This window comes from Ambystoma mexicanum, chromosome 1p, assembly GCF_040938575.1.
Source record: "Ambystoma mexicanum isolate Mex_15411 chromosome 1p, UKY_AmexF1_1, whole genome shotgun sequence".
Taxonomy (NCBI): Eukaryota; Metazoa; Chordata; class Amphibia; order Caudata; family Ambystomatidae; genus Ambystoma; species Ambystoma mexicanum.
The window spans coordinates 1,274,005,119-1,274,031,201 of NC_090921.1; the positions used below are offsets into that span (position 1 = coordinate 1,274,005,119).

A 26,083-nucleotide genomic window follows, 5' to 3' on the forward strand; every position below is an offset into this window, starting at 1 on the left:
CTTTTTTTTAAATTGTGAGTAGCCATTTTAGGAAAGTCTGCTTTCACTCTTTCCCTTCTAATGGTTGCATAGTTGCACTTGTGGATTAGTGGACTAATGAATCCACTACAGGGATCTTTGTTTGAACTCATGACCACAGGTTCAAATCCTGGGAGGTCCACTCAGCCCTTTGTCATTCAGAGGTCATTGTTACCCAACTTCACAGATTTTGAAAATGAGTACCAAGATACCCCTCAAGAGGGGTGTGCTCTCTAAAAATACTGATTTTATATCCGTATAAGTGTTCTGCTGAATGTATGAAATTCTGGTTAAGACCAAGTCGTGTTTGATCCCTGAATCGCAAAGGACTGTTCCTGATTTTTCTTCCCTTCTTTTCTCATTTTAGAACTCGCAATGTTTCTTTTTCAATGGTGAGCACAGGGAACAACGCAAGGTAAGGAATCGGGACCTCTAATGACCTGATTTGTTCACTGGGTTTTTGGAACAATTCTGCTGTGGAAAAAGTGTATAACATAAGTCTAGCATCGTTACAAGGTTTTTATGACACCTCTGGTAAATGTCAATTTTCTCCCTACCCCCCTAACCCCCCCGTGTGCAGATTTGCTGCTTGTATGACCAATCAGCACTCGTTGCCCATCTGCTGGAGGAACCATAGCCAGCAAAATAGTTTCCTTACCATCAAACAAGCAGTGAGGATGCCACTTAGAGCCATCTCTGGCTCTTCACAAAGGGTTCTGCCATGCCATGCTGGGCCCCCACCTAAACCGGGCCCATTTCTAAAAACCTTGCCTTGTAATTACTTAAAGTCTCACTGAGATGGATGCTGCGAGCCTGATTCTCAGACACTTGCTCTGGAGCAAACGGGAAGATGCCCATCAGGCTCCTTGATTTTCACCTGCTACCTTTGTCTAATCCTCACAGCCTGAAACTGGAGCACATCTAGAATGCCTGGAGCAACCCTTAGAGGCCTTGATCAAATCTTTGTGAATTGCATTTGCTTGTGAGCATCTCCCCAAGCTCGTTTTGGGGCTTTGAGAATAAGTTATGAGGTAGCAGGTGCAGAACTGAGTTGCTCACAGGCCCCTCCTCCTTTGCTCCAGTGTATAACTTTGAGAATCGATCCCTTTGTGTGCAGTAGTGTTCATTATCTCCCAATGGGATATGCTTAGACTGCTGCAGGGATTCGTTTGTGAGACTCAGCAGGGGTGTTGCTAGGTTTGTAAAACATCTGGGGCTATGCTAGAGAAGATTGAGAAATCACAGAATGAAAGTAAGATCAAACTTTATTTAACTGGGTGATGACACTGCTCAATGATTCAACACGCTGCACTGAGATGGAGGTAATTCTAGGCACTTTTGGTAAGCCTTGATTTCTGGTCATGTACCCGAGAAGTAATCTCAGTCTGTTCTGGACCTAATTTACAGATCATGAGACTGAGCCGATGATCCTATTTATATATATTATGCATTGGGAACTAAGCATGTGCATAGCCATCCTTATTCTGAGACCCAGCTAAAATTCTGTGAGGGGAAGGTTATCATTTTGTCCTTGGGACCCCAATAGCATGATTGACATTGCAGCTATTCTAACCTCACATTTAAAACTTGAGGCTGTCCGAGTGGGTGTATATGGACCCATGTTAGAAATATTTTAATGTTGGGGTGAGAGTTGTGAAAAATGAAATAAGTACAAAGCTCAGTGTTCATTATGTATTTGGTGATGTTTGTTTATTATTGATTTTTTTTAGATCATGTACTTTGCTCTGGAAGACAACAGTAATATTCTTCTAATATGTGCCAACCTGCAATATCCACATGAATGCCTGGACATAATGTTCTTATTACAGGGCAGTTGTAACATCACAACAGCTCTGTTATCAGTTATTAAGGGATCACAATGCCTGCTGCTTGTGCCAGAATAGAACTCCATTGGTCACTGCAGCACTTAATTAAAGCTGTGGCAAGCTTTTTAAATTCCTTGCTTGTAAAATAGCTAGCTTTCTGTGATGCTTTACTGCCATTGACAAGGAACTGTTAATGGTAGAATGTATAACCTGTGCACTTTCTGAGTTTAACATATGTGAGCAAAAATCTGCATGTTTTTACTTATTTTAAAACACACTAGGAAAACCTTTTTTCGATGCATTTTATTAAGCTGCTTAAAGTATTTTTCTGCAACACATTAGAAGCTACTACGTGTTAGTTTACAAAAGAAAATCCAAACAGATTCTACATTGATCTTGTGGATCAGCAAATGGAAGATCTCTTACATCATTTTAAGCCAAAAGCCTTCGGCCTTGTTCCTCTATTTGGTCACAGAACTCCTTAGTGACTTGCAAAATCCTTATAACGTTTAGAAGGGGGGTACATTATCCCAAATAGTATGACTAAAATATATACTGGAAGTGATCCTTAGCAATGAACAGTTTAACATTTTATATAGAGCCAGTTTACAATGTTAGTACAATTAAATCATTTTTTTTATTGCTGATTTTTGCTGCTGCCCTCTGTCCCCATCAAGACATGTTTTTTTTTTCTTCGGTCGTGCACCTGGCGGCAATGGTTGGGGTAACTCTTAGAAATGCACGTCTGACAGCCAGACTCTCACCAACGTAGAGTGAGAAAGAGCGAGAGAGATGGATGTGAAGAGGGAGGGAGCGAGGGAGGGATGGATTGATTGATGGATGGATGGATGGATGGATGGAGAAGAAGAGGGGGGTGGGGGAGCATGGAGCTGGAGTGAGAGTGATGGAGCGAGCAAGGCAGATCGAGTGTGTGAGAGGGTTGCATGGGGAGAAGGAGCTGAGTGAGTGAGTGAAAGGGCATGGATGGATGGACTGATGGAGGAGAGGGCGAGGAAGTGGGTGGGAGGGATGGATGCATGGATGAAGAGCGCGGGATGGATGGGAGGAGTGGCAAAAGGAGAGGCGGGATCGATGGAGCGGGGGGAGGGTTGATGGTATGGATAATCGGTGGGGAGGAAGGTGGATGAGGAGAGAGAGGGATACTGAAGGGCAAGCAGAGCGACGGGGAAGTGAGAGAGTGAGATGTAGGGGGAGGCAGACAGATGGAGCGAGGGAGACTGGGAGAGATGGAAGGGGAGGCAGGGGGAGGGAGACTGGGGCAGAGAGAGAGACTAAGGTAGAGCGAGAGCTACATTGGTGTATTATACACCCGATACAGTTTGAAATCTTTGTGAGTAGTCCATTAATGGAAATATGCCACAAGTTTCTTGCTAGGTCTCAGATTTATAGTCTGTAACCACTGATGCAAAAGAGACATAAAATAGTCCCACTCCAGCAGTGCAAGGAAATAAAAACAAAGTATATTTTCTTTGTTTCCCCTCTTAGGCTGATGGATGGATGTTATGTTAAGATTTGGAACTATGCTTAGCCATCAGTACTTTCAGAGCACTTACGCGTGTTTATTGAGTGGTGTAGAGTGCCCCCACCAGGAGTATCCAGACATCAATCTGTTGGAGGAAAGAAAATGAGCAATTGGAAGATCGGATGCGAAAATGGGAAATATATGCTGCAAACAAAAGGGAGGGAGGGGTGCATTGGACAGCATGTTCTGTGATCGCATGAGTGCATGTCAGTCCTGTTACGTGGACTATAGTTATGCAAAAAAGACGAGAATGTGTCAAGTGTTGTGATAATTTAAGTTGTGTTTGCTAGGAAGATTTGGAGAATGGTGGACATCTTGTAATGCTGGATGTGTGAGAGGTTGAGTGTGGTCATGCAATCCTAGCAGTTTGGTGGCTTATCTTTCTGGGCATCTCTATACCTTATACTTCAGGTCAAACTCAAGAATGTTTAGTCTCGGACTGCCAAGGCTGAGCCAAAAGTGGCCTAGTCAAGAATAGACTGTGCAAAGGAGATTGTTGATTATTATGGAGGACAAGGGAATGGAGTGGTCAAACTGACATAGAAAAATTGAAAACGCCTGGTGCCTTCATGTCAAAAAGGTCATTAAGAGTTTGTGCCATGTCACGTTACCATTTATTTTAGTTCTGTGAGAAACTTGAAGGTGTCTCCCTGGCTAAACCCTGGGGATCTGTTATCCAGGTGGCCAGGACACGGCCATTGCTATTTGATCCAGTTAATGGGGGTAGACTAGTGAGGGAGGATCACCTGGAGGGGGGTCCGTTGGGAGTGGGACACCGGATGGGTGAGATGCAATATCCCCCTTCTTTCAAAACCTTTTCCTTATCCAACCACTGCCCCTCTCCCCATTTTCCGACACAAACACTTTTGTATGACACACCAGAGAACAGACTAACACCAGAGCCGTTTACCTGACATGTCTCACTACAAGGATCAGGTAAAGTCAGGCAATTGATCAGAATCACACACACACCGACTGCCTTTTCCCTTCCCCACAGGGATAAAAGGTGGAGCAAGAGAGCACAGTACAAGCAAGGCAGACCACACGACGAGACATCTATCCAGACCGGCAGTTCAAAAGGAGGAGAAAGGTGGCAAACACTGAGAGGCTGATGAGTCTAGAGACAACCTTGCCTTATTCAACAAAACCCTGCAAACCCTCTGCTGGAAGAATCGTAAGGCCCAGGACAATAGCCCAAGTGTGCTGCAGCAGATGTCAACGGTACACAGAGCGTATTGATGCCGATAAGCCAGAGTGAGGGCCAATCCTGCTTCCGTGGTACCGGCCTTGACTCCAGTTAAAGAGGAATGCCAAATGTGGTTCATCACAGCTGGTGAGTCGAGTGGAGAGCCGATAAGAATCGGGCTGTGGTGAATGAAAGTAGCAAAGTAAGAAAAGCTTAAGAAACAGTAACATTGTAAAAGGGAGAGCAGCTGCAAAAGGGAGCCGGCACCACGTGGTGCTGCTCCGAGAAACCCTGTTCAATCCCAGGCCGAATGAAAATCCAGTTACCAGAAAGCCGTTGTAGAGTCGTCAAGATAGGTCAAAGTGGTCATACAGGAGGTCAAGCAAAATCCCCATACATTTGAAAGCCTTTGACCTAGGAAGCGCGAGAAAGCAAGGGAAGTGGATCCCGCAAACAATGAAAGTGAATGTGAAGTTGGCAAGAGTGAACCCAGAAGAGGAATGCTGACGAGAAGGGGGCAAGTCTAAAGTCCCAAAGAAACAGTGTGTTGACAAGAGTGAACCCGGCTGAGGGATGTCCACTGGAACTGTTTAAAAAGACATTGAGATTTGTGCGTGAAGGAAAAGCCATAGTGAACCTGGTGGAGGGAGGCTGAAAACAAGGTAGGGTCTACGCCCGGAAGAGGGGGACCCTGGGGCGAAGCCATAACCTGAAAAATACATGATGCAGAACTTTGTGTTTCTTTGTTGTTTTGTTCTAGATAAAATCTGCCAGGCCCTCGGGACCAGGAAACCAGAACCACCAAAGGCCTTGATATCGATGGGAACTGTTTTGCGATACAAGCCCAGAAGAGGGAGATCCAAGGAGTGAAGAATCTCCACCCTAAGTAAAACCAGGAAACAAACTTACATTTATTGAAGGAACTTTTGTTTTGTTATCTGTCTACGTCAGGCCCTCAAAGGCAAGAGACTTTCAGAAGAAACAAGACTTGGCCATCAAATTGACGGTCCTGATAGTTGCAAGTGAAACTGTTGTCTCGTGCTGGGGAAGCTCGAGACTGCACTGTGCTCCAAAATCCCACCACCTTGCCCCATGATCAAAACGTGGGGAAGGGAGACCCAAGCTACCGCATCCTGACATATTATTTGAGAACACTTCTTTCTTTTCTTGAGAACTATCCCACACCCCATTTTGTATTAGTTGTAAGGTTTGGCAATAGGTCTCTTAGTATAGGCCCTTTTTATTTGACACACCACTAGGAGTGCCTTATTTATATTTAATGTTTCTGTTAAAGGATATTTTATACTGTGCACTATCACCAACGCAGTGGTGCCCTGGCACACTGGCGGATCTGAAAAAAAGTGGATTGGTTGGGGTACATTAGTAGGACAAAGATTGGAGAAAGAGCAAGGGAGCTGTGATGTGCTGTTGGCAGCTTCAGTTTGGTTAACACCTTTTGCTGAGCTTTTTGGTGTGGTATCCGTATCCATCGTGTGTTGTTGTGTAAGGCTATGGGTGGGTTGTTTGTTGTTGCAGTGTAGTGAAGTGCGTGCGGGTTCTTATGGTTTTAGAGGTATGGTTGGGTTTAGTTGAGTTTTGAGAGGCATATGCAGAGGCGTGAGGTTTTAGTAGGCTTGGTTATTAGCATTGTTGTCTGAAGAGATGCACACATATTTTGTGTCTTTCAAGGTTTATATGAATGTCTGCCTTACAGGGATCTTGTTTCAGCATGACACTAGGCTGTCCCTCGCCAATGTCTATATGTCACGCTAGTCAGTCTCTACAATTCTCTTTGTTGTTCCTCCGGCCAGCCCTTCCATCCCAGTCTGTGTGTGATGCAAACTAATCCCTGTGGAACTATCTAGTTGTGACCCATGCCCATTCCCATAGCTCTATCTGGGTGCAACGCGGTTCAGTTCAGCCGTTACCACCATGTCCAGATTTGATGCAAGGCAATCACCATACCTATGTCTCATTTGTTTTGAAAATGGAGGCTGCAACAATTTAAAAAGCACACCTAGATGTGATTTTGCCAAAGAGCACTAATATTGCGCAACATGGAGGGTAAGGATGTTTAAGGTGCTCTTAAGTAGGAAGTAAGGGGTTGGATCCAGGCAGCAAAAATCAGGCTGTAAGTGAGATGTACAGTAAATACACATGACAAGTGAGAGGAGGAAGCAGTTTGCAGTCAGGCTGTGAGAGAAGGGAGACAGGCTTATCAGTGCAGAGTAGTGGCACATTGTAAATTGTCCCGAAATGCAGGGAAACGGTCAGGTTGTTCTGTGTGCAGCATGGGCTGTGGGAAGGTTGCAGGGGCGGCGGCATGGAGGGGGGGGGGCTCCCTCCAGCTCCGGTGCTGGGGGCCAACTCTCCCGCCTGCCGGCTCCCGGTAGATCAGTTAAACAGCTGGAAGGCCAATCAGTTGGAACCCGACTTCGTTCCCATTGCAACACTCTAAGGCAATTCTGTAGGAATGAGCAAAATGTGACGTTGGTCCTGCCTGCACGTGTTGCAGAGAAAAAACAAGCCGAGAAATGCAGTGTGGTTAATGTTGAAAGGCAGCTGCAGATTTAATGAATTTTCTGTATTGTAAATTCAATCCGCTGACTTAAAGTGGACTTTAGGAAAACTCCCCAAACAAGGATCTTCGACTGAGCAGTTGAAAGGTTCACTTCTTCTAGGGATTCTTAACATGGGAGCAGGTACTCCTAATCGAGTCTTCCCTTCTGTCTGAACACAGATCAGCAACAAGCAACAGGGGACACACCACCCATCTCCTGACGGTGGTAGTGAGGATCATAGACTGGGCGGAGGAAAACCATTAATCCAGCAAGACTTCCTAGATTCTATGGATCCTTAACATGGGAGCAGATACTCCTAGTCAAGTCTTCCCTTTTGGTCTCAACACTTTTCTCACAAACACTTTGGATTTCTTTCAGTAGAACCGTTTGCAACTAGCCAGGATGCTCCACGTTCCAGGTTTTTGTAATGGAACAGGTAAGGGGAGGCCAGGGGGATGGATGCTCCCTCTTCGCCTTGGCCGCAAGATCTGCACATATGGGTTAGCCCTCATTATGCTCCCACAAGCCGTGCTCTTGTGATTCAAGACTGAAAGGCCCTGGATATTTCTGAACTCTCCCTGTTGGGCATGGAAGGCACCTTTCCTGTGAATCCTGGCTCTTCTTCTGTATCCTCCTCTCCTTAGACCCTAAGCTGCTCATACTTGATGACATGAACCTTAAGAGATTAGGTCTTGAGAACGAGGGCATCTACTCAGCGTTGGCGTCACCAGGTAGACCATTGACCGTCATAAAAATTGAGGTCCTTTGTTAAACAGTGTGGCACTGTAAGTCTTTACTCACTATCCAGTGATCCAGTCATGGTACTGGAAATGTTTTGCCAGGCGTTTACTAGAAGTAAGTCTACCCCTTCCCTGAGGGCCCAGCTTGCAGCTATCCTTACTTTGAGATCTACATGCACCCCCCCCCCCCCAAAACACTTGATTGCAAGAGGTCCTTAACCTTTCCAAAAGGTCTTCAAGACCGCTCCCTATTACGTCAGATCTGCCTTTCCCACATGGATCACCCTCTGGTACCCAAGGCACTGTTATGCTTGGACAGCCACACCTACATGTTCCTAATGTTGGTCCTCCACGGCAGACCTTCAGGTTTGCCATCCTTTCTTGCATGTTTGACTGATCTCTAATTCCACAAATAACAGAGCATAGTTTGTGCACCGCAGTAGTGCCCATATATTCTTTGGGAAAGATCCAGTGTACTGCTTTTCAGATCTTGATGAGGTAAGGACTAAGAGGAGGAAGAGGGACAAAGAGGTAATGCCTCTATTCCTTTTACATGTAGTCTTCCTCCTCTCAGTTCTGCCTCCCTCTCTTGGCTTTATACTGCATGTCTTGGCATAGCTTAGTTATCATCAGTAGTTGGTGGGGTCTTGCCTTTTCCTGATATACCACCCAAGGGGAAGGAGCATGGGGTCCTGGCCCAGAACTTTTTTTTTAAAAAATGTATTTACATTATTTAGCTGTTTCATGTGGTGTCTATACTGAGGCAGGTCACTTCATGACATGAGAACGTGGACGAGGAAGAGTCCAAGAATAAAGTGCTAAATGCATCTTATTTTCAAAATAACAAATTATTTACATTTATTTCCCCTTCATTTGCAAACTACGCTGTCAATATATTTTTGCAAGGACTGTCCCATGGACACTTTTCTGCAATTCAAGAGCCTTCCTGCTACCAAACAAGGGGGGCATGCAGGCTTTACAAATGACATTAATGACTCCCCATATTTTGAATATTTTATCCCCCGACCCCTCCTTTTTCTTCCAGTTTTCTTGAACTGTCCTCTTTTAATAAGAGTAAACACATCAATTTACTTTGATCTTAAGTGTTAGGTTTGCTTTGATTTGCTAGATTACTGAGCTTTAAGAACTAATTACTCTACGAGACACTAGCACTGATGTACGTTCTGGGGTGTTACGTAACATTGTATGCAGTACCCTGTGGGAGACTGCACCAACCTTGTCCTCTTAGCAATAGTTTACCAAACCTTTGGTATAAGCATGTACTACACAAGTTGGTAGAGTGACTGAGCAGCCAGGTTTATCTCAAGAGGGGTCATGAGCTGTAGGGTTGTAACAGTGACAAGTATTCAAATAACACTTAGGTTTCTTGATTAAACGATTATTTATTAATAAGTCAGTTGAATAAGCCTTCTTTAGAAGGGAGCAAATATGTAACACTTTGAAATATACTTCAGAAATACACACTCTCAGTTTCAATAAATCAGTAGATACCCATTTGGGATGGCACACAGACACTTGCTAAATTTCTACAGGAGTATTACCCCACAAGTATCTGGTATTCACCCCTCCTACTAAGTGGGGATATAATCAAATTATTTTACAAACAAAGGAGGAGTCTAATCCCTAGTAAACATTAACAATGTCCAAAATGTACACAATGGTAATACCATGACATCACCTTGTACATTCGTCAATCATCAGTATAAGTCCTCAAAAGATGTTCCAAATCACATATTTTAATATTCAAAAAGAACTCAAAAACACAAGACCCTGACAAACAAATCTAAAACACTTAAAAAGCATATGCACATGTTACAATACAATATATACAAAGCAGTAAAAAAACAATTTTAAACAATTAACAGACACGGGAAACAAAAGTTGAAACCTGAAAACCGAGAACAGTGCCAAATTAATTGTTATTATTCCACACTGTGCTCGTCATAGCCCGATTTATATAAGTTTCTGTCCTTAGTGTTGTGTGTTAACTGGACATTCCTCAGGGGCAATCATATCTCTTGTGCTCTGAAATGGCAGTCCTTTTCCGCTCAAAATTCTATTCTTAGTTTTCAAAAAAGATATTCCAAAATCTGTGGGTGCAACAAAGACAATATAAACATATCAATATGTGGGCGTCACAGGTTTGCATTACTACACCTAGCCCTCAATACCAAAAAGGGAAGAAAAAGGTAGGAAAATGTGACTATATCTCTACCTGAAAACTGGCGTCCCAAGAGAATAATTTTCTTAGGCCAAATAAGGTTACAACTCCTTAGTTCTGTAGACACTGGTCGTCTAGTCCAACACCAGACCCCACGGTTAAACTGTACCAAAACAAAATAACGGGGCGAAAAGCCCCCAGAACAGACTGTTAACAAGCATCTAAACAGATCTGTTACACAGATACACACAGAATCTCAAAGCAATCTAATGGGACACCCCGTGTCTCCAACACCTCATTTAAGAAATCCCTCTACTTTTTGCCCTCCTGTTCATACACATTCTCCTGAATCTTTAGTCTTTGAGAAAAAGGTGCCAAAGGAAATAGAGTGTTTGGAACAAAAAGGCATCACCAGAAATTCTAATCTTAGCCAAAAAGAAATTCTACTATTACGGAACTTAGGGAATAACAATGGTATTGTGATACGCCAAGCCAATAAAGGCGGGGCGATAGTTATTCTCGATATACAGGATTACATGGTAGAATGCGAAAGACTGCTTTCAGATAACATTAGTTACCGCAAAGTGGATCGAGATCCCACCCCGACATTACAGAAAATGATCAAAGAGAAGGTCGAAAAAGCTGTAGAACTAGAGTGGATCAGTAAACAGGAAGGAGAATACTTAGCTAGGGAGTCAGCCAGAACCCCGGTCTTCTATATACTCCCCAAGATCCACAAGAGTTTAGAGAAACCTCCAGGCAGACCTACTGTCTCGGGGGTTAACTCCCTTTTGGAACCCTTGTCCAAATTTGTGGATGTGTATTTAAGATCTTTTGTGATGAAAATGCGCAGCTATGTACAAGACACCCGAGATGCGATTTCCAAAATAGAAGGTTTACCATTCAATCCCTCCACAGATGTGTTAATATGTTTGGATATTCAGTCGCTTTATAATAATATTCCCCAGCGAGCCACCCTAGAAGTGATTGAGGAAACGTTGCTACTAAGGGAAGATAACCATCCTGTGAGCAATTCGTTCATATTGTGGTGTGCTGAGACTGCCTTGGTTAACAACTTTTTTCAATTTGACGGACAATATTATGTACAAGTGGAAGGTACAGCGATGGGGGCTGCCATGGCCCCGAACTTAGCTAATTTGTACGTAGACATGGTTGAACAGACAGTAGTGTACTCAGAATTGAATCCTTTAAAAAATCAGATATTACATGGCTGAGGTACATCGATGATGTTTTTGTGGTATGGCATGGTTCTGTAGAGGGGGCTAAAGAATTCATGACATGGTTGAACACCCAAAATAGATACCTAAAATTCACGGCCACGTTCAGTTCTATGGAAGTTAACTACTTGGACCTCACAATTTATCACAACAATTTGGAATTATGTGTCAAACCCTATGTGAAGCTAACAGATAAAAATGCACTTTTCCATTACAAGACTCACCATGCAAAGCATGTCCGCGATAACTTACCTTTTGGGCAATTTCTGCGTATCAAAAGAAATAGCAGTATCAAAGAGAACTATGAAGAAGGGGCAAACGTACTAATTGAGAAATTGAACAATAGGGGTTATCCTCCGAGAGTGGTTAAAAAAGCAGCAAAACGAGCCTTTAATAATGATCGTGGCTCTCTGTTTGAGAAAAAGATCAAAGACCCTTCTAATCCTCCTTTTGGTTTTGGTTAACACTTTCAGTAACGTGTCATATAAAATCAAGGGTATTATTTGCAAAAACTGGAAAAAATGTATGACTTTTCCTACACCTATTGTGGCCTTTAAGAAAAGTACTATCATTAGGAACCTTGTAATGAAAAATGATGTCCAGCGTACTACAGTCTATCCACGCACACAAGGTACTCTTTGGAATCTTCCGCAAGTGTTGGGCCACTATCCGTGTGTGAATTGTGTAATGTGTCCCTTGACTAAGAAAGTTTTGAAAGTCAATTTGGGTCTTAAACATGAATGGGTATTAAAAGAACATACTAATTGCAATACCAACAATGTAATTTATATGATTAAGTGTCCGTGTTCTTTGATATATATTGGGAAGACCAACAGGAAATGTAAAACACGGATGATTGAACACAGGAGCTGCATTAGGAACAATATTGATACCGCACCTTTGGTGTCCCATTTTAGAAGGTTGGGTCACTCAGAAAATGATTTTGAGTGGTGTATTTTGCAGAAAGTAACAGGGAAATGTCAAGATTTGATTAACAGGAAATTGGTCAATTTAGAGCAGAAACTGATTTTTATGACCCAAAGTCATCAGGTGGGACTTAATGAAAGTATTGAATGGCATAATGTGAGATGAACATTTCCCTAGCCTAATCCTATTCCTGGTTCTATCCATTTTCCTGCTGGCTATATTCCATCCCTCTTTGACCCTTATTTTGGGACAGGCATAATGTAATATGTGTGTCATTTCTTGGGACTTTTGTCTGATGCATGCATTGGGTGCACTCATATTTATGACCATTTTGTCCATTCCAAGGATGGGGCTTATTCATATGTCCTGGCTCCCGGTTTGATCAAGAGGCTCACTTTCCATGTGTGATCCTTGATGCAGCCCGTACCCTAGTGAGATCTTGCAATCCCCGTTTCTGATCCATATGTAGTTATGTGGATCAGTGGTTGTGAAGTTGTTGGGTCCCTGTGGCTGGACATGTACACTGGAGTATACATGGAGTAGCCTTTACCATGGTTGGGATGGCTATGATACGGTTTTTGGAGACGTGACGGGTTCACGTGATCGGAAATAAATGGTGTTAGGTGGCTGCTTAGCGACTAATGTGCGAGAAGCGTTTACGTTCAGACAGCAGGGGCTTTAATTACCTTGAACTGCAGTGAATTAAGGCGTTTTCTGTTTGTTATACAAGCCATCACGTGATAACATCACGTGATCGCGATACGTATGGTTGCTTGGCAACCAACGGTCGCGAGACTAGTATACGTCATATTCACGGGACGTACCTGCACTCAAACTTGTTTTTCCCTACGATGCGAGTCAACGAAGTCGCTTTCTCCTCACAGCGAAGGAAGTGGATACTGAGACATGCTACGAGCGCGTGTTGAGGGAGGTTAGTATAACCCCATATTGGAGCCTATTCTTTTAATAAGGCCTTGTCTGGTTATATTGGGTTGTAATGGATACTTGCCTATTCTGTGTTTAGGACCTACTTTGGAGCAAAACATCAGGTTGTTACCTGATCCATTGGAGGACGTTTAGAGCCTTTTGAGACACTTTATCCATTGGAAAGGTCACGTTTCTCTACGGCTCTATTAAGGTGAGGGACCAGAGGTGTTGGAGACACGGGGTGTCCCATTAGATTGCTTTGAGATTCTGTGTGTATCTGTGTAACAGATCTGTTTAGATGCTTGTTAACAGTCTGTTCTGGGGGCTTTTCGCCCCGTTATTTTGTTTTGGTACAGTTTAACCGTGGGGTCTGGTGTTGGACTAGACGACCAGTGTCTACAGAACTAAGGAGTTGAAACCTTATTTGGCCTAAGAAAATTATTCTCTTGGGACGCCAGTTTTCAGGTAGAGATATAGTCACATTTTCCTACCTTTTTCTTCCCTTTTTGGTATTGAGGGCTAGGGCTAGGTGTACTAATGCAAACCTGTGACGCCCACATATTGATATGTTTATATTGTCTTTGTTGCACCCACAGATTTTGGAATATCTTTTTTGAAAACTAAGAATGGAATTTTGAGCGGAAAAGGACTGCCATTTCAGAGCACAAGAGATATGATTGCCCCTGAGGAATGTCCAGTTAACACACAACACTAAGGACAGAAACTTATATAAGTCGGGCTATGACGAGCACAGTGTGGAATAATAACAATTAATTTGGCACTGTTCTCGGTTTTCAGGTTTCAACTTTTGTTTCCTGTGTCTGTTAATTGTTGAAAATTGTTTTTTTACTCCTTTGTATATATTGTATTGTAACATGTGCATATGCTTTTTAAGTGTTTTAGATTTGTTTGTCAGGGTCTTGTGTTTTTGAGTTCTTTTTGAATGTTAAAATATGTGATTTGGAACATCTTTTGAGGACATATACTGATGATTGACGAATGTACAAGGTGATGTCATGGTATTACCATTGTGTACATTTTGGACATTGTTAATGTTTACTAGGGATTAGACTCCTCCTTTGTTTGTATAATAACACAGACACTTCCAGCACCCTGAGGTGACTAAAATAACTAGGACACTGTGGACATTAATATATCACTGGTACATTTAGAGCAATACGGAGGTTGGTGTCAAAAGGAAAAGGTTTAGGGAATAAAACAATGGTTAACAAATATTCTTAAGCACACAAGTACTTTTGAACCCTCCAATGCAAAGAAAATTAACCCTTTCCCAGCTACACAAGTTATAGAATGTGCAACTCTTTGGAGGGATAGTTCAATCACAATGTCGGAGGTAAGAAGAGTCTTTAAGGGAGCCAGGACAGCCAAAGTCGATTGAGCAAAAGTCTAGGTGAGCTGAGGCACTTCTTGAAGGTAAGTAAAAAGCTTTGCACAATGTTTTAGAAATCTTTGTAGAAAATGAAATCACTGTTGGCCCACAAGCTGGGAGGCTTCTGAGGGGCAAAGCTTCAAGCAACTCTGCAATGGCAGCTAGGACAAGTCTCAACTGAGAGCTAGCAAGGCTACATGACCAGATGTAAGTACCCCTTTGTTCTATAGTACCTTAGGTCTGAAGAAATTGGTTACAGCTGGCTTCTGTTGTTCCTGGACCTCAGTCGTGGGGACAAGAAGGATAACATCTAGGGACTCCTGCACTACGAATTGAAGGTCAGCGGCAGCAATGGGTAAATTTCAGATCAGCTGCACTTCGCGGTTTCAGCTTCTCGTGAATGGCACGACTGCGGTTTTCGGATACCTTATGGGCTTTCCTCGTATCTGGGGTCCAGCATTCTGTTGAGGTGGCTGAGGCTCGATCAGTCCTGATTCATGGGAGTCCGGATGATCTTCCTGGAGCTCGGGTCTGACTTGAAGATGACAAATCGATTCTGGTGTTCTTCGCCCTGCCAATCTGTTCCTGCAGCAGCAATGGAAGTACAGCCAGCTCCAGTGGTCGGTTCTGCCTTCCAAGCCAAAGACCTCGCCTTTTATGCAGGTTACTCCCATTCAATCGCATCCTAGCTGTCACTCACACATCAGGGTGGCTGTCCTCCAAGGACAGGCAGCCAGCCAATCACCTTTGGGAGCGTTCCTGTAACGAAGGGGATTAAGCACAGGTAGTTTCAGCAGTGAAACCCGCCAAAGACAAAAAGAACAAAAGGACCAAACCTGGTTTGGCACGCAGAGTAAATCTCAAGAAGAACCTTTCCAACAAGAAATATCGAAAAAAGAAGACCGGCCCATTTTGACAAAATGGGCAGCCATGGGTGCTTTACTGCAGCTGCAATTGAAGCCTGTGGTAGAAACACACAAAGCTAGGAAAAAGTAAACCACTGCCACCAGCCATTAGTTGTAGAAAAGGTAACATAAAAATGTTACATGAGAAACTAGACAAAGGGGATACTAAGTAAAACCCTCCAGCAGCCTATTGTAAGATAGTGTGTGCTGGGTCTAGAAAGTTACAAATGTAAGTAAAGTCAATTTCACTTCACTGCTCTTGGAAACAGTACTTTAACCAAGAGAAGGTATTTAAACCTTTGGGAAATCTAAAGGACTTCCCTGTGCCATTGCACTGAAGGTACTGTATGTCACAATGTAAAACAATGATGCCTATGGAGTTTGTCAGACTCCAAAACCAAAAGAAACAGTGTTCAAATCAGTAAAGAATACATGAGAGAGTGGGAAAAAGGTCTCACTCTCTCCAGGATAAAAATGTAAAGTCCTAAAGTCCAGCAAAAGAGCTGGGTGTCTCTAATGTAGAAGGGAATTAGCACATTTCTGAGAATTCTCCCTAACATGGGATAATGTAAGAACAGTGGTAACGAGGATTTATTTTGTATCCTTTTAGACCACCTAAGCCCAAACTCATCCCGTATGTTCCTCTCTCCCTTAGTACTTGTATCCGTTCCTTTCTTTCTTTTTATTCCTACCTTCCAGCCTCTCGTTCTCCCACCCATATATTGTGTGATTTTGTTTGACCTGCAAACACTTATTGCTGGCAAACCATCACCCAGATTCCCCATATATTCTCCCGCTCTCGGGCCAGGGCGAGTGGACATGCAGGGTGTCTGCGATAGCATGCCATGGCTGTGGGAAGATATGCATTCATTGGACTGCCCATTCACAGCCAGTGTATAATGAGTACCATGAAGTTTCGCCGCCTCCTGACTGTCCCCGAAACTCAGCTCTTGCTTTTCTTAGGTTCTTAATGAAAAGACAGTGGTGACAATAAGCGGCCTCCTGGTCGACGCTTGTTCCCATCTTAGATTTAGGTTTAGATTAGGCATTTTCCCAACCTGCATACAGTTTAATAAACACCCTTGAAGTGTGATCACTTGTGTCTGTCTGTACTGTTCCCACCATGAGTTCCTTACAGTTCCCGGTCAGACTGTGTGGTTTCTTACTTAGGAGCAGGCTATGACAGTGTAGTAATATATAATCATCTACAGTGGCGGGAATATTCCCAGAGCACCATATGAAGGCTGTGTTTATCAGACAGAGTGAATGGTGGTTGTGAATGTATTATATACTGGTAGGCACGGAGAGGAGGGCCAGATGTCTGATGTTAAGATGGATTTCTAGAATGTGGGCTGGTGGACAGATTTTAGGAGGCTGGCCCCTCCCTTAGTTATAGTGAACAGGGAACACTGGAAAGTTTGCAAAAACCCAATCAAGGTACATGGATGAGCAGCCAAGGCTTATTTTCCAAGGAGTGTGTGTGTGTGTGAGGTCAGGGGCCCTCAATGAGTCCCCACAATATGTCACACAATAATTCATTTTAGACTATTAGTATAAAACCTACAGTAATTTCTTTTAGGCCTTCTGCACACACTGAAATGAATCTAATAGGTAGTATTATTGCACAATACCCTGATCCAAATATCTATAGTCACCATAGGTTCATAACCTATTTAGCAAAGCAGATACGTAGATTAGATGCAATAAATGATGCTACCAGATAACGGGTCAATAATCTAAGTTAAGCAGTCCAAACCCTAAGAAGAATGGAAATGTGTGCTCAAAAGGCACAGGAGCCACAATGTTGCTCACCAACATGGGGCCTCTGCAGGTAAGTTGCAGTTTACTTGTGTTGGTGATAGTCCAAAAGGTTCTTCAACAATTTTGTTAAAGGTAAGTCCATATTTTCTTATTTGTCAGTTTACTCTACCCAGGTGCAACGACCAAAAGGTTAGTGGAATGAAATTTAGCAGACAAAGGGACTTCTTCCTAGGGTTCCCCTGTAGGAGGACAGGGGAAAGGGGAGGGGCAAATGTTTACCATTCCACGCCCCCCCTCCCCACACCCCAACACAGATTTTCTCAGATGACTTTGTGGATCTTCTGGGGGGTCACTGGGAGCTCGATCCTCCGCTGTTCAGTGGTGCCCAGGACTTGCAGGTTTGAGGATTCTTCTGGTCGGGTACAGTTGCAAAATGCACCCTATGTCGATGAAGACCTGCAAGAAACACCAATCCAGAACTCTGCACACAGGCGACGACCGGTGTGTCCTTCCAGTCACAGTCACAGAAGCTGCTAAAACACAGGATCCCTTGTTGCTGGGACACTGAAATAATTTGGCGAGAAGGTAACCTGCAGCACAAGCTGGCGACCACTGAAGCTCCAGACTCGAACACAACTGACGTGGTAGCCCATGAGAGAGCTGGTCATACACCGGGCAGTCCAGGGACACTTCTGGCAGTATCCTGGAGAAGGCGTTGAGACTAGTGGTCTCTCTAGTCCAAGGGTTGAAGCACCACTCAGGGTCTTCGGAGGAGCAGGGCTTCACAGGGCTTGCTACTGGAAGGGATGCTTCAAGTGTTCTCTTTGGACCTTCTGCATCTTCTTAGAGGGATTCTTGGCTGCAACGAGGATGTGAAGAAATGGCTGCAGGGCTCCTCTTCTTATCCAAAATCAGAGCTGGAAGCAAGTCCAAGCCCACCAATGGTAAGGATCTGCACCATTTAAACAGCCAGTGGTTGTCCAGTCGGAGATATTACTGGTTTCACATTAGCCCCACACCAAGACTTTCTGCCACCACGGATGTGGGGTGGGACCTCAGAGTCCCACCTCCTTTCTGGGCCACACAGAAAGGCAGCACTAGCCTGTGAAAGTAGCAGCTTTCTCTGGCAAATGCGTGACATTTATAAGGAATGCTCTGGCCTAGCAAGGCAGGAAGAAGACAAAACAACTATGTCCAAAGAAGCAAGCTTAAATCACCTGTCGGTCATTTTAGGGCACTAGCATTAGTAGCCATGCATAGAGAAATGTGAATGTGCCCTGTGGTATGGTCAGAGAATGGAATGGACCAAGTGGTGGCATTTCACAGTATGTCTTATTCAAATTGTAAGAATAAACCTGTCTGTACCTATTCTAATGGTTTGCCCTGCCTAACACAATTGTTATGGTGCTCATTGTCAACAGTGTAGTCCAAAGCAATAGTACATCCTCTGTCCCAAAGCTAATCTACGCTGACCCTACCACTAAGCAAAACAAAGGAGCCTGGGAGAATGACTCCCTTCTCCTGGACGAGTTTTACCAGCTTCAATAAACTATTTTTAAATGGTTATTGGTGATTTCCTGAACCAGTTATTTGAGTTCTTCTAGGGGACTCTTCCACCTCTGGGACCTCCCTTTTCACCTTAAACAAAAGTCAGTTGGTTTGTCAATTTAGGGGTTTGATCCTTATCCTTCACAACTTGCAGTGTCTCTTTATTACTTCCTCACTTGTACCTGGATGCTGTGATTCTCTACTATTCTTTTTCGGTTGACTGTCCTTTCAGTTCCTTTGATACTTGTTTGTTCACTGGGACGAGTAGGCTGAATCCCTCTTCTCCCTCTACGAATAGTTTTGTCTTCATTGGGAGGATTAGGCTGAGCCCCATTTGTATTCAGACTCTTCTAAATTATTACTGTTTCACTGGGACGAGTAAGCTGAGTCCCATACTTGTTAACACACTTCTGAATGGTTAGTGCTTCACTGGGACGAGCAGGCTGTCTGTCCCTACTTCCGTGTTCCTCCCCAGGTCTCGCCTCTCTTCTGATACCTTTCTCTGTATGGGCTAGCGTCACTAGTTGATTTCTTGGAACCAGGTTATACATTTGCTTGGGGAGGGGTTTTGTGTTTATTCCGGTCCTTTGTACCTCTCTGGTGTGGCTTTGTGTTTGCCACTATTGGAGCATTCTGAGCGCCGTTCACAGATCTGCACGGTCCACCTTCCCCAGGTCACACCACTGCTCTTCTGTTGCTGCTTTCTTTTCTCTGGTTTGGCTTCCCCAGCATGCCATGGTCCTCTGTGTCTACTCTCTCCAAGGCTGATCCTTACGACAGAGGATCTTCGGTTTCGTGCTTGCGTCCGGCACGTCCCAGGTTTCAACTTCCTGGGTCTCTCTCCATGTTTCTTTAACTCCTCCTCCTCCTTTAATTACACTACTCTGGGGCTTTGCCAGTATGTAACTGTAGTCTTTTCTTGATGTTGGACTCCCATTCTTTGACTCACTTCAACTGCCTCGTCCCAGTGTTTGGCAGGTTATCTTCACTGTTTCTTAAGACTTTCCTCATCCCAGTGTCGGGCAAGCCTTCCTCTTCTTCAGAGATGTTACAATAGCAAAAAGTGATTGGTTCAGTATGGTTTTGCTGAAGCCCTCATGGCACGAGGGGCTCGCATGACAGGGTTAAGGAGTTCCTTGACGTAACAGGGATCCTTGTCCCCAAGAGGGCAGTCTCTCCCTGTGAGGTCCCACTTAGGAGGAATGTTGTGTAAATGGCCCACCTCCCTGGGCTCCCCTATGGGGAGAAGCGACAAGATTCCGCAGTTTGTCACAGAACACTAAAAATAATGCAAAAATGGTAAAAATGTATCTGCTGCCACTAGCTTGTCTTTGGGCACATATAAAAGTAACAATCCCAATGTATCCCCATTGCACTGCACTGTAAGCAGTGTTAAAATACAAAAATTCAAAACGGAAATATAGTTTTCCAGTACTGATAGTCTGAAGGACTGTTAGGTTTCCCCATAACAATGCGCAAAAGGCAAGGGAAGTGCAGCTGAAGGCTTTCCTTTTATTCGCAAAGTCAGAACAGGTCTAAACACAGAGCAAAAAGGGGTTCCTTAAGAACTATGAAGGGGAAGTTGCAAAAAGAGAAGTGTTTCCTATCATCTGAAGTCTGGCACCCATTTGGGGTATGATGATGAAAGTAGGTCATTGGCTTAGGGGCGGTACGGCTTTTAAGCCTTTTACAGCACCACAGCGTCATTGTGAGCGTGGGTGTGTTGAAACCATTCACAGGGGAATGAGAAAGCACACTCCCTAGTTCCTCCCATGGACAGGAAAGCCTGCAGGAACTGCAGGCACCTTGACCTGAGGTTGTGGTTTGAATTGTGCCTCCTTTGGAAGCAAAGCCAGCCTTCTCGGGAGGCATGCTAGGTACGTCATGGGCATGTTGCACTTTTGGGTTAAGGCAGGGCTCTTCTGGGAGTTAATCTATATAATACATCCTTGTCTACCCGTCCCAACCTGGGCTGCAGCTACATTGCCCTGTTAATAGAGGGCAGCATGGGGCTTTTGGGCCCAACGTAGTTTTAGAGTCTGCTTACCAGCTTTCATTTGCAGGTCTTCTTCAGGCATTAGGGACCCTTTTTCCTGAACTGGGGCCGCTAGCAAGTATTATTTATTTGTGTGTTTCACGTAGTGCTCCCTGCCACCTTGCAGCTGCTTTACAGCACTTGACACTGGAAATAATGTGAACTTACCTAACATGACTTAATATATGTTGACACCTCCTAATGTAACAAAATTATGACAACGACAAATTATCAAAACTCTGTAAAAGCCAAAACAAATCACAATTGGGTACACGGTCGCAGTTGGGGAAGAGAGAAATATAAAAGGGAAAACACAAGGTTGTAACAGGGTTTGGTTTAGATGCAGGTAGGGAGGGTGGGGAAGTCCAAAATATAGGTGTGTGGGGGACAGCAGAGGGAGTATCCCCCTAAAAGATAGAACGTATACATCAAAAGCACACATTCAAGTGAACCTTTATAGCAGAAATGCATTTAGGAAAACACCTAGATCCTAACAGACCAGTATTATGCCACGCAACACTATGTCCCCGCAGATTAAATGTGATTTAGCATAACCAAACCCAACACAGCATAGTATACCAAAACCAAGAGAGCATAGCCAAGAAGGCATAGAGTGGGCACATAGCAAAACATGCCTTGGCGGTACACACACCAAAAATGAAAGGCAAGAGAACTTCTCCTGTCACACCTTTCGGTCTATCCTGAGGCAAATTGCTCTTTCCTTTCGCCGAGGGGTGCTAACTTCTGATGACAGGAATAAACATGTGGGCCCTTTTTGGCCACTGAGACCAGTCTAATCTTGTTTAAGAATTTGTGGCTTCCAAAATATGGAATTATGTTTGCTTTGTGTTTTAGATAGTGTTAAAATGCTGCTGTGCATTTGCTTCTTAGTGCTTTGTGACACTGCAGCATCTTGCAAAGCCAAGGGTATGAGCAAAATTAATACAAAATGCAGGGTTCAGAAAGATGCATCAAACGAGGCATTCGTCCTCACAGGGATTGTCCTAGGCGCTAAGGCCGTGAGAAGGGCTGGTGTAGGCCGTGAGAAGGGCTGGTGTAGGCCGTGAGAAGGGCTGGTGTAGGCCGTGAGAAGTGTAGGCCGTAAAAAGGGCTGGTGTAGGCCGTGAGAAGGACTGGTGTCCTTTTACACCCTGTACCTGGCTGGGCCCGAGGACTCCTACAAGGAATACAATAGAACAGAATGGAATGGATGCATTTCATTGGGATATGTTATACCATTGTATACTATGCCAAATTACCACAGAATCGTTTCCGAATGCCTAATAGGCTTCTCACTGAAGCGGCTAAGTGTGCCCCTGCCAGGAGTATTCAGATGACAGCCCCCTGAAGGAAAGAAATGGGTTAGGGGAAGAGAATTTGGGAATGTGGGCAAGCGATGCTTACAAACAAAGGGATGGATACAGGGGTGCTGCGGGGGAGAATATTTTATGATCGACGGGGTGCATTTGCCATCTTTTTACGTGGACCATATGTGTTCAAAAGGGGAGGGGACGTGTCCTTAATTATTATAATTAGGCTGCGTTTCCACTGCAGGTTTGGACAACTGTTAGTACACAATGTACATGTGATGTAGGAGAGTTGTTCTTCTTGATTCTTTTTTTTGCAAACCCGCCATAATACTGATGCTGAAAGATTAAAGGCATGGTCTAGTAAAAACATTTATTTGAAAAATAGATAGGCAACATAAAAAAAAAAATACTAGCATTCTCTTTTTTAAAACTTCCTATGTAAAATTTTGAGCTATTCAAGCTCAAAATTCGCAAAAGCAAGCACATGGGCGCATCCATTTTGTGAAATAGAGGCCCTCCTGTGCTGGCTTTTGCTTTTGCGGCACTAATGAAGGAAAAGCCAGCCAGCTGTAGTAAACAAAAGCAACCGCTGGGTGGCTTTCCCTTCATTAGTGCTGTACGCGGAGGACGGGGACCGGAGACCAGAGCAGGAAAGCTGCAGCTGAATCTCAGTAAGTGCTATTTATTTATTTTTTAAAAATAAGCACTAGCTGCGGTTTTTTTTCTAAGTTTTCCGGGCTGGAGGAGCCCGGAAAACTTAGAAATAAAACTGCAGCTTTAAAAACGTTGTATTTATGTTTGCGATCGCTTTTCAAGCGACCGCAAACATAAATACAACGTTATTGTGTTGGAAAACGCTGCGGTTTTTCTTTCCAAGTTTCTCGGAGGAGCCTGAGAAACTCGGAAAGAAAAACCGCAGCGTTTTCCAACACAACCGCGTTGTTTCTGCCTGAATCTGCTTTCCCATTTGGGGCTCTCGGGCTCCGGGGAGATTTTAGATTTAGGCAGAAACAACGCAGCATTTAGCATTTCCCATTTAGGTCTCCTCCAGCCCGGAAAACTTAGAAAAAAAAACGCAGCTAGTGCTCTGTCCTCCGCGTACAGCACTAATGAAGGGAAAGCCACCCAGCAGTAGCTTTTGTTTACTACAGCTGGCTGGCTTTTCCTTCATTAGTGCCGCAAAAGCCAGCACAGGAGTGCCTCCATTTCACAAAATGGATGCGCCCATGTGCTTGCTTTTGCGAATTCGGAGCTTGAATAGCTCAAAATGTTACATAGGAAGTTTTAAAAAAGAGAATGCTAGTATTTTTTTTTATGTTGCCTATCTATTTTTTAAATAAAGTTTTTTACTAGACCATGCCTTTAACGGGTACCTCAAGGGCAGTATATATTTCCTGTAACACAGTTCTCTTTCCTCTGGGTTATTTCTTCCAGTGTTGCTTTGCTGGAAGGGACAGTGAGTCACCCGACTTCGGCAACGCAGCGCGTTCTGTGCTCCCATGCTGCCGATACATGGATTCCCGTCTCTCTCTCTGGATTGCGGCACGCCATTGACGTTTGTTTTTTGGTGTGGCAGGCTCTATTTTCCCTTAACTGTGGCGGTAGTCACGCCAGGAGCTCAGCTGGATAATCTTACTTAATTAGAATGTACATGTATAATGGGTGCTCTGCTCGGGGCACACCAGCGCACAGACTTTCCTCGCTCATATGCCTGACCATTCTGACGCAAAACTCTTATTTCATACCATCAAAACTGTAATCCTTTAAAGGGGCTTTCTCCTGTTGTGATAACTCCTCCAAAGCTTCCGTTTTCTTGCCTTGGCGAGAAGCCTTTGTATAACCGCAAGTTTACAAACTGCTCAAGTTATATATATATATATATAGGGACATATGCATCTAACATTATGTAGAAAATGATGGGGGGACATATACAGATGGGAGGGAAGGAATAACATAAACACTAGCAAGGTCATATACTAAGATAGGGGGAAATACACTGTGCAGAGGGTCTTATCCACTTAAGGGGCCCATACACAGAATATAGATTTAGCCCCCCAAGCAGGGACATATGCTCTGAGGGGCGACTTATATACTCAGCAAAGATGTATACACTGAGGTTGACTTGTATACTGAGCAGAGATCTATAGACCGGGGTAGGACATATATACTGAGGATGAATATATAAACGCATAGAGAAAGGACATACTGGAAGGGTATTTATGCCTTGGAGGGACATGCACACCCTGTTTCCCCTCCCTCTGTGCTCTTAACACTTAGTGTTGCGAGACAGGCGGACCGAGGTGTGAAGCACTTCATAAGCAACCTACATAACCTACCACCAGGGTACCACATTGCTGGGGGCTATTTAGCTCCCGGTTCTACCCTAGGAGAGCCTGGTTACTATGAAATCAATACCTACCAGAAGCTACCTTTTGGCTTCTCAAGCCAACTCGTACCTTAAATACATCTATATGTGAAATGAAAGGAATGGCAATAAAGAATAATTAGCGCACCTCATGTGCTTTCACCTGGCCCAGCCGAAGTCGAATTTACTTGTGCCCAGTTGCTGCCTCGTCTGTTTTCACCTTGCCCAGCCGAAAAAAATTAAATTAGTTGTGCCATCGGCAGCCTCTACTCCATGCCTCCTGCTTCTCCCTTCACCTCCCCTGCCCACCCTATCCCACCCCCTCTGCTTGCACTCTCCTCTTCACCTCCTCGTATTGTCCCCCTTATGCTACAAAATCCCCTTCCCATCCTAATCTCCCCTCCACCCCACTTCCCTTTCCCTTGTACCAATGCCCAGTTCCACCTTTCCTTCTCTTCTCTCCGCACACTGTACAAATATCTTGCCACTATATAATTGCATGACCCGCCCCACCATTAGCATTTTATATTACCGTCTGTTCTACCGTGCCACCCCCCACCCACTTTACCCTATTTGTGGAAGGCACTTGGAAAAATTAAGGACTGTCGTCAGACATGAGAGTTCTCTTCACTGTTATATGTACTATTTGCACTTATCATGCCCTTAATCTGCTCTATGTAGGCATGTATCATTCAGAAAATCAAGGGCTCTGAATGACTTTTTTTTCCCACTGTCCACCCCCTCCTTGAGCGCTTTGAAACACTTCTCTATGTATAGGCGCTATACAAATAAACAAATAAATAATACACATTTAAACACAATTGATCACACATAATGGGCAAAACATTAAATTGAAATCTCGTAGCTCCTGGTTCTACTGCTGAGGCTCCTGCCTACAGGGTGGTCATGCCTGACACCCAGGAGCTGATTTTATTTCCTGCTCATTGAATCCTAATTTGGAACCCTATACCACCTATGGTTCACACATCTTTGATAAGTACCAAACTTGTGCCTATCTTTGTTGTTTGCTTGGGTTTAAGAATGAAGACTCCCATTCCTAACTCAAGCCAGCTGTGATGGTCCCTTTTTACCCGTTGTAATGAATCCAGTGGAATAATCACGGATACTCTGGCAGTGATATCCTCCCATGTGGCCAAGGGGAGGGCAGCCGCTACTTGATCCTGGCCATGGGGGGGGGCTATATGAGGGAGGATCACATGGGAGGAGACAATCTCGGGAGAGATGTCAGGGCTTCTTTGGATGAGACATGGTATCCTCCATTTCCCCTTTTAGATAATCCTCTCATACCCAATGCCCACATGGCCTATTTCCATACCTCTACACCTCCCCCTTGGAAGAATAGAAAAGATTATTCACCAAAGCATACAAACCAAACTCCCAACTTCGGTCTACCATGTGGAAGTAATGAGATTGCCTTTACCTGTTCTACATATTTATCACCCCGTACTGCTTTACCATCCAGGAATGTTGAAGTGATTATCCAAACTCTTTGGATTATTTTTACTCAAACATCAGTAATGGACTTTTTGTCCCAGAATCCTCTGAATACTGGGACAAGGAGAAGAGCAGTGCAGAGAAGAAGAGGCTTTCTGCCCAACAA

General features: G+C 44.0%; 1 protein-coding gene across 3 annotated transcripts in view; it reads left to right on the forward strand.

Moving 5' to 3' along the window:
• LOC138452852 (synembryn-A) overlaps window positions 1-26,083 on the forward strand; it is a 255,050-nt gene that overhangs the window by 15,107 nt on the left and 213,860 nt on the right. For all 3 annotated transcript variants that reach the window (XM_069605202.1, XM_069605203.1, XM_069605204.1), the window contains exon 2: window positions 386-433. In XM_069605202.1, coding sequence (XP_069461303.1) covers window positions 386-433 — 48 coding nt within the window. The remainder of the gene's footprint in view (window positions 1-385; window positions 434-26,083) is intronic.